At 43.8% G+C, this 8,513-nt stretch overlaps 1 protein-coding gene across 1 annotated transcript; it reads right to left on the bottom strand.

Annotated features, from left to right (window-relative positions):
• Positions 1 to 2,549: 2,549 nt before the first annotated feature.
• On the bottom strand, positions 2,550 to 8,021 carry LOC134443698 (synapse differentiation-inducing gene protein 1-like). The gene is made up of 2 exons (XM_063193341.1): positions 7,545 to 8,021; positions 2,550 to 2,582 (listed from the first exon to the last, which is right to left on the bottom strand). The coding sequence occupies exons 1-2, from the start codon at positions 8,019 to 8,021 to the stop codon at positions 2,550 to 2,552; spliced, it is 510 nt and encodes a 169-aa protein (XP_063049411.1).
• Positions 8,022 to 8,513: the final 492 nt, after the last annotated feature.

Genomic DNA, 8,513 nt, shown 5'->3' with positions numbered 1-8,513 from the left:
ATACCGCAAGCCGTACACGCCTCACAGACCCATGCAGAAAATAGACGGGAATTCAATTTTCAAGTTGCAAGGTCAACTTGTTCGTGTGCCGCACTGACATCGCAGTTTGGTGTAATAACTTTCATGTATAATAAACGTTTTAACGGCACGGATAAATTCGGACACGTTTTGCTCCGTGCTTAGGAGTGAGAAATGACATCAGAGAGAGACTACGTGCGTTTGTGTGTATGTGTGTGTGTGTGTGTGTGTGTGTGTGTGTGTGTGTGTGTGTGTGTGTGTGTGTGTGTGTGTGTGTGTGTGTGTGTGTGTGTGTGTGTGTGTGTGTGTGTGCATGTGCGTGTGTACGCTGGGTCACCTTCAAACATTGTGGAGGTGTGCTATGCTGTACAGTGAGTGATTTTCTGAAAGCAAAGTGCCAAAATAGATACAGAATCCATCATAATAGGAGAGAGAGAGAGGGAGAGAGAGAGAGCGATATAGAGAGAGAGAAGGGGGGGAGAGGGAAAGAGAGAGAAAGAGAGAGGGGAGGGGGAGGGAGAGAGAAAGGGAGAGAGAGAGAGAGGTAGAGAAGAGAAAAAGAGAGAGAGGGGGAGAAAGGGAGAGAGAGAGGGAGAGAAAGGGAGGGAGAGAGAGAATAGAAGAGGAGGTAGAGAGAGAGAGAGGGGGAGAGAGAGAGAGAGAGAGAGAGAGAGAGAGAGAGAGAGAGAGAGAGAGAGAGAGAGAAAGAAAGAGGGGGGGAGGAAGTAGGGACAGAGAGAGAGGAAGAAGTAGAGAAGAGAGAGGGAGAGAGAGAGGGTGTATGTCTGTGTGTGTGTGTGTGTGTGTGTGTGTGTGTGTGTGTGTGTGTGTGTGTGTGTGTGTGTGTGTGTACTGATATAATGTAGCATTTGTAGTGTGTGTATGTATGTGTTAGTGTGTGTGTGTGTGTGTGTGTGTGTGTGTGTGTGTGTGTGTGTGTACTTATGTAATGTAGCATTTGTAGAGTGTGTGTATGTGTTAGTGTGTGTGTGTGTGTGTGTGTGTGTGTGTGTGTGTGTATGTGTACTGATGTAAAGTAGCATTTGATATTTGCATGATTTATTTGCTGTTGTATTCTTGATCTCAACAGCATAATGATTTATGATTTGTTTGGCTCTCACACACAGTGTGTGTGTATGTGTGCGTGTGTGTGCGTGTGTGTGTGTGTACGTGTGTGTGTGTTTGTGCGTGTGTGTGCGTGTGAGTGAGTGTGTGTGTGTGTGTGTGTGTGTGTGTGTGTGTGTGTGTGTGTGTGTGTGTGTGTGTGTGTGTGTGTGTATGTGTGTGTGTGTGTGTGTGTGTGTGTGTGTGTGTGTGTGTGTGTGTGTGTGTGAGAGTGTGTTTCCTATTGGGCAAGGGCTAATTGGGTGATATTTGCAATATCAAATCACTCTTGTTGATACTGAAGAATAGAGTCTCTCAACACTTCTCAATTTCACAGAATGCTTTTGGAGTGAAGTTGTAGACAAAGTCCTTATGAAATATCCTTACAATCTGCATGTGGGTGTTTGTGTGTGTGTGTGTGTGTGTGTGTGTGTGTGTGTGTGTGTGTGTGTCTGTCTGTCTGTGTGTGTGTGTGTGTGTGTGTGTGTGTGTGTGTGTGTGTGTGTGTGTCTGTGTGTGTGTGTGTGTGTGTGTGTGTGTGTGTGTGTGTACCTTAATTTCAAATGTCACTTAATTAGAAGCAGGTCACTGTTAATCAGTGTATTCGTGTGAGAGAAAGGCAGAGAGAGAGAGAGAGAGAGAGAGTTTGTGCATTTGAGTGCGTGCGTGTGTGCGTGCGTGCGCGCGTGCTTGTGTGTGTGCGTGCGTGCGTGCGTGTGTGTGTGTGTGTGTGCGTGTGTGTGTGCGTGCGTGCGTGTGTGTATGTGTGTGTGTGTGTGTGTGTATTGGTATTGATGAGTCCTTGTTCACCTTCGGGAGGTGTTAATTATCCACAACCTCATTACACACACACACACACACACACACACACACACACACACACACACACACACACACACACACACACACACACACACACACACACACACACACACACACACACACACACACTCGTGCACACACACACACACACAAACAAAAAATTGCGTTCCTTCTGCCCTTCACTAATGTCCCAAACACTCAAATGACCCAGACACAAAAAAATCAATACAACACATGTAGCCGCCCTGACGTGTGGTCAAACGTTATACGCAAAGAAGGTGGATCTAACAAGAGGCGTCATTTTGTTTCTTTTCCGGTATCCACGTTACGTCGGGTGAACGCCCCTTTAGGAGACCTTCGGTTAGGAGACCTTCGGAGTCCTGAGGTTGAGATGGCGTTAGCGCAAACACCTCAAAAAGAGAAGAAGAAGCAGGGGACAACGCCCCCTTAAGAGACCCAACTTGAGCACATGCTTTTGCATTGAGTGGGCGTGTTTTGCGATATCTTAGTATGATTCAGTATTTTTGTTATACGTGTATAGGTGACCCATAATACGACCCATAATACGACCCATAATACGTGTAGCTTTGTAAACCCAACATCCTCTACGTAAAAACAACCCAACAACACAACACCCTCTACACTACACAACACAACACAACACAACACAACACAACACAACACAACACCCTCTTCACTACACAACACAACAACCCAACATTCAACATAATTCTACACAATCGTTCCAATCTGAAAGACAGCACGGACCAGATCATGGTCCCTGTGTCTGTCCACTCAGAGAGTGGGATGGGTGTCATAATGGCCAAGCATTCCGACCTTTACCGTGTCTCTGTCTAATCAGAGAGCAGGGCAGGGTGCCATAACGGCCAGGTAACTTGTTACCAGCTCTGGCTGTACTCTACTCTACTTTATCACCCAGTGAGCAGACGGAACGTCTTCTGATTGGCTGAGCAGGTGTCCTTTATTCCCCGGTAGTAGGACACCTATGATGTCATGCGGGCGTGCGGGCGTCCAAGTTAGACAGGTCATCAGCTGGGAAAATTAGGCCTTTCGTCCTACCGCACTTTTCTCTGTGGATTACTGACCAGAAGCCCTATTGGAAGAAATTAAAACATGGGGCCACGTAAATTTTTGCTCAGAATTCAATATGGCCGCCATTTTCCAAAATGACTTGTTTTCATGCATTATTACATTGTACTATAAGGTGATATTCATGAACGATGAACTACTTTCAGCACTATTCTGTCCTATTTCCTTACATACATGTTTACAAAGGTTGACTAAACTAAAATAAATGAAAATAAAGTTGGCCACCTTGCAATATCCAAAGGAAAGTGCTGAAAATAATGATTGAAATGCACATACAGAGTCTATGGTTGCGAAAATTAGGTCTATTGTCCTGTCAGGGCTTTCACAGTGGATTACAGACCAGAAGGCCTATTGAAAAAGATGAAAACTTGGGGCCATCTATGTGCTCCAAAATTCAAAATGTTCTCTGTTTTTCAGAATGGCTGACTTTCACACATTTTCTCAATACCGTAAGGCCATAATTACCAATAAAGATGACCTATTTTTCAGTTAAATTGTCCTATCTCCTTACAGACGTGAGTATAAAGGTTGTCTAGAAAAAGGCATGAATATATATACAGGGGGTGGACAAAATAACTGAGACACCTGTCATTTCAGTGTCATTTAGTTCCTCTTGCATCCACAGTTAATCCTGTTGGATGTGGTTCATCCTTCTTGGTGGCGTGCAGACATTACCTTGGATACTGTGGCTCTTGATACATCACAAAGACAGTTACACCGAATTTCTCCTTTTTGAACTCTGACATGTCACCCATAATGTTGTGTGCATTGCAAAATGTTGAGCAAAGCTGTGCTCTTACCCTGCTAATTGAACCTTCACACTTCACTTTACTGGTGCAATGTGCCATTAATGAAGATTGGCCAACAGGCTGGTCCACTTGAGCCATTAAACTTCCAACACTAAAATGATAGGTGTCTCAGTTATTTTGTCCACCCCCTGTATCTTGCCACTTTGAAATATCCAAAGAAATGTTGTCAAATGATTGAATTTCACAAACACAGTGGACTGCTGAAAAAAGGCATATTGTCCTGCCAAACTCTGTGTGTGTGTGTGTGTGTGTGTGTGTGTGTGTGTGTGTGTGTGTGTGTGTGTGTGTGTGTGTGTGTGTGTGTGTGTGTGTGTGTGTGTGTGTGTGTGTGTGTGTGTGCGCGCGCGTGCGCGTGCGTTTGTATGTGTGTGTGTGTACGTGTGCCTGAGTGCGCTTTTCTCAAGTGTGTGTGGCCAGTGTGCTTCTTTACATACACTGACATAGACACAGTAGACCGGGTGTGTGTGTGTTGTGAGTCGGGGTTGAATTAGGAGGTGGGGGGGCAGAATAGTGTGTGGGGGGATGTGTGGGGTTCGGGGGGGGGCAGAATAATGTGTGCGTGTGTGTGGGGGTGGGGTAAGTTGAGTCAGGGGGGGTGGGGGGTGGTTTGACCTGCCAAACTTTTCACATTGGGAGGGGGGTGGGCGAGTATTTTGTGGGGGGTGGGGGAAGAATGAGTCAGGGGGGTTGAGCGTGGGGGCAGAATAGTGGGGGGTTAGTGAGGGGTGGAGGGGCAGAGTAGCATGGGAAGGATGAGTGAGGGGGTTGGGGGGCAGAATAGTGTGTGGGGGGGGGGATGAGTGAGGGGGTGGAGGAGGCAGAATAGTGTGTGGGGGAAAGACACTGTAGAGCAGGGGAAAGATGAGCGGGGGATACGCGCACGCACACACGCACGCACACTCACCCTTGCTTTATGCAAAAAAATGTAGGCCTGAAAAACTTTTGCTCAGAAATCTAATGTGAAAAGTTTGGCAGATCAATAGCCCTTTTTCAGCAGTCAACTGTGTATGTGTAATTCAATCCTTAGGATATTGTCTATAGGAAATTTACATCTATCTGTTGCCAACCTTTGTACTCACGTCTGTAGATAGGAGATTTCACTGAAAATAGGTCATCTTTATTGATAATTATGGTCTTACAGTATTGAGAAAAATGTATGAAAGTCTGCCATTCTGAAAAACAGAGAATTGAATTTTGAATTTTGGAGCACATTTGAGATGGAAACCAGCTGGTGAATCTTTTTCAATAGGCCTTCTGGTCTGTTATCCACTGTCAAGTGAAAAGAAATCCCGCACACTGTCCATTCCACCAACAAACTTTAATACAACGTTTCGGTCATCCGACCTTCTTCAGGCACTTTACCTGAAGAAGGTCGGATGACCGAAACGTTGTATTAAAGTTTGTTGGTGGAATGGACAGTGTGCGGGATTTCTTTTCACTTGACTGACAACCCGGCTGGGATAACATCCGACGCACCTGCCCAACTACAGAGGTGTGCAAAAGCGTCTTTATTGAACTGATTCTGTAATCCACTGTGAAAACCCTGACAGGACAATAGGCCTAATTTTCGCAGCCATAGACTCTGTATGTGCATTTCAATCATTATTTTCAGCACTTTCCTTTGGATATTGCAAGGTGGCCAACTTTATTTTCATTTATTTTAGTTTAGTCAACCTTTGTAAACATGTATGTAAGGAAATAGGACAGAATAGTGCTGAAAGTAGTTCATCGTTCATGAATATCACCTTATAGTACAATGTAATAATGCATGAAAACAAGTCATTTTGGAAAATGGCGGCCATATTGAATTCTGAGCAAAAATTGACGTGGCCCCATGTTTTAATTTCTTCCAATAGGGCTTCTGGTCAGTAATCCACAGAGAAAAGTGCGGTAGGACGAAAGGCCTAATTTTCCCAGCTGATGACCTGTCTAAGTTGCTTCTTTTCTAACTTTCTGGCGAAGTGCCGTTACTGGTTCTATCGCATCTAGTCAAGTCAAGTCAAGTCAAGACCGCGTCGTTAGTTCTATCGCATCTGGTTGTCTAGTCAAGACCCCGTTGCTAATTCTATCGCATCTGGTTGTCAAGTCAAAAACCCAGTCGTCAATTCTATTGCATTTGGTTGTCAAGTCACCCCAACATTCTGCGCGCGTCCTCACATGCCTCCGATAGAGGCGCGTCTCACTAGATTAGGAAGTGGTGCCCATAGCAACGTACCAAGCGCAGTGGTGAATCTACTTTCTCACGAAGCCTTAGATCAACATATTAATAAATTAAAACTTAAATGCTGGTAACCGGGTGATAAGCGGAATAGCTACTGTACAAGATGTCTCTGGTTGAAGGCTACTCCACTGTACTCTACTCTACTACTCTACAAGATGTGTCCCAGAGTCTCACTCTCTCTCTCTCCTATGATTTATCTAGGTCTGCCATATTTGCTACGTTTACATGAGACATTTAATTCGTAATTAACTGACTTTAATTCTGAATAAAGCTCAATTTCGCTTTGCAAATGTCATGTAAAGACCTCTTAATTCAGAATTAAAGGAAAGATGAAAGTAAACTCGACAGAACTATTTAATTCTGAACTAGAAGCACTCAGAGAGTGCAGACCTCCACCAAGGAACCTGCTTGATAGAACATTTGACTATGTTACACCCTAAGTCTTTCTGAATTCTTTTTGTGGAGTTTCTGCAATTAAATTTCTGGTCACTAGGGCCATCTAGATTTGTAGGCCAGCAATGGGGAAGAATCTTTAAAAAGGTCCTAGTTTCGGTTCGTGATCCAGATCACCACCAGAATTTAATCACTTGTTTATTGGGTCATTACTAGCAACTCCACAAAAGTCCCTTGATTCGGTTTTGAGTTATCCTGCTGACAGAATCTTTTAAAAAGTCCTTGTTCCTGTTCGTGATCTGGATCACCGCTAAAATTCACTTGTTCCTTGGGTCATTATCAACAACTCCACAAAGTTTCGTCCAAATCCGTTGATTAGTTTTTAAGTTATGCTGCTGACAAACAGACAGACAGACAGACAGACAGACAGACAAACCAACTCCCTACCAAAAACATTACCCTTTTGGCGGAGGTAATTATTAATTCGGAATTAAAAACATCATGTAAACGTAGTAAGTGAATACCTTTGATCTCACCTCGTAGTGTGCCAGTGTGTTGTACAATAATAATAATAATAATAATAATAATACTAATGATAATAATAATAGTAATAATGACAGAAATAATATTCATCATAATAGTGATACTACCTCACAGAGTGCCTGGGCATCGTACAATAATAATAATAATAATAATAATAATAATAATCATAATAATCATAATAATAATAATAATAATAATAATAATAATAATAATTATACTAATGATAATAATAATATTCATCATCATAGTGATACTACCTCATAGTGTGCCTGGGCGTGGTACAATAATAATAATAATAATAAGAATAATAATAATAATAATAATAATAATTATACTAATGATAATAATAATACTAATGATAATAATAATAGTAATAATGACAGAAATAATATTCATCATAATAGTGATACTACCTCATAGAGTGCCTGGGCATCGTACAATAATAATAATAATAATAATAATAATAATAATAATAATAATTATACTAATGATAATAATAATATTCATCATAATAGTGATACTACCTCGTAGTGTGTCTGGGCGTGGTCCTCTACTCCGCATGAGACGGTGTGTATGAGGGAGCTGGAGAGGTCGCGTGGGGGGGCGGCGGGGTCGTTGCCATGGTGACGAGGTGCCTCAGGGTCATCTGGTCCGTACTCCTCGACAGCCGACTCCTGCTCTTCCCGCTCTGCCCTGATTGGTGCGCTTAGCCCCAGGCCCCGCCCCTTCTGGTCCGGGCACAGCAGGAAGTGAGGCGCGCAAAGCATCTCCATGGCGACGTGTAGCGACGTGGCGTCCAGGAAGTGTTCCGCCGCCGCGCTCTCGGGGACGCTGTCGGGGTCGTTGCCGCCGGAGACCAGGTAGCGCAGGATTCTGTCGTGGTAGTGGAGGCTGTAGGCGTCGTCATAGTAACCGCAGCGGTCGCTAAGCAGCTGGTTGCTAAGCGCCCGGTGAGGAGTCTTGGACAGCAGCGGATGCTGAAGCTCACTCAGGCTCTCCATGGTACTGTGGACACAGTGTGTGTGTGTGTGTGTGTGTGTGTGTGTGTGTGTGTGTGTGTGTGTGTGCGTGTGTGTGTGTGTGACAAAGTGTGTGTGTGTGTGTGTGTGTGTGTGTGTGTGTGTGTGTGTGTGTGTGTGTGTGTGTGTGTGTGTGTGTGTGTGTGTGTGTGTGTGGTGTGCAGGGCCCTTGTGAAGGCAGCTCTATACAAAAAAAGACAAGAGTGTGTTTCAGACTGATGTTTATGAAGTTTCACACACACACACACACACACACACACACACACACACACACACACACACACACACACACACACACACACACACACACACACACATGTGAATGTCAAAATTTCAACACATTACCCATTGCCATACACATGTGCAAAAGAGAGATTCTCATTGAGCTACTACTCGAGCATATGAAATAAAACCTCCATTGTGACTCAATAGGATACCTGACTATTATTATTATTATTATTATTCATTTGTGAA

Source organism: Engraulis encrasicolus, unplaced genomic scaffold, assembly GCF_034702125.1.
Source record: "Engraulis encrasicolus isolate BLACKSEA-1 unplaced genomic scaffold, IST_EnEncr_1.0 scaffold_35_np1212, whole genome shotgun sequence".
Lineage (NCBI taxonomy): Eukaryota > Metazoa > Chordata > Actinopteri > Clupeiformes > Engraulidae > Engraulis > Engraulis encrasicolus.
This window is presented reverse-complemented; position numbering and strand designations above follow the sequence as displayed.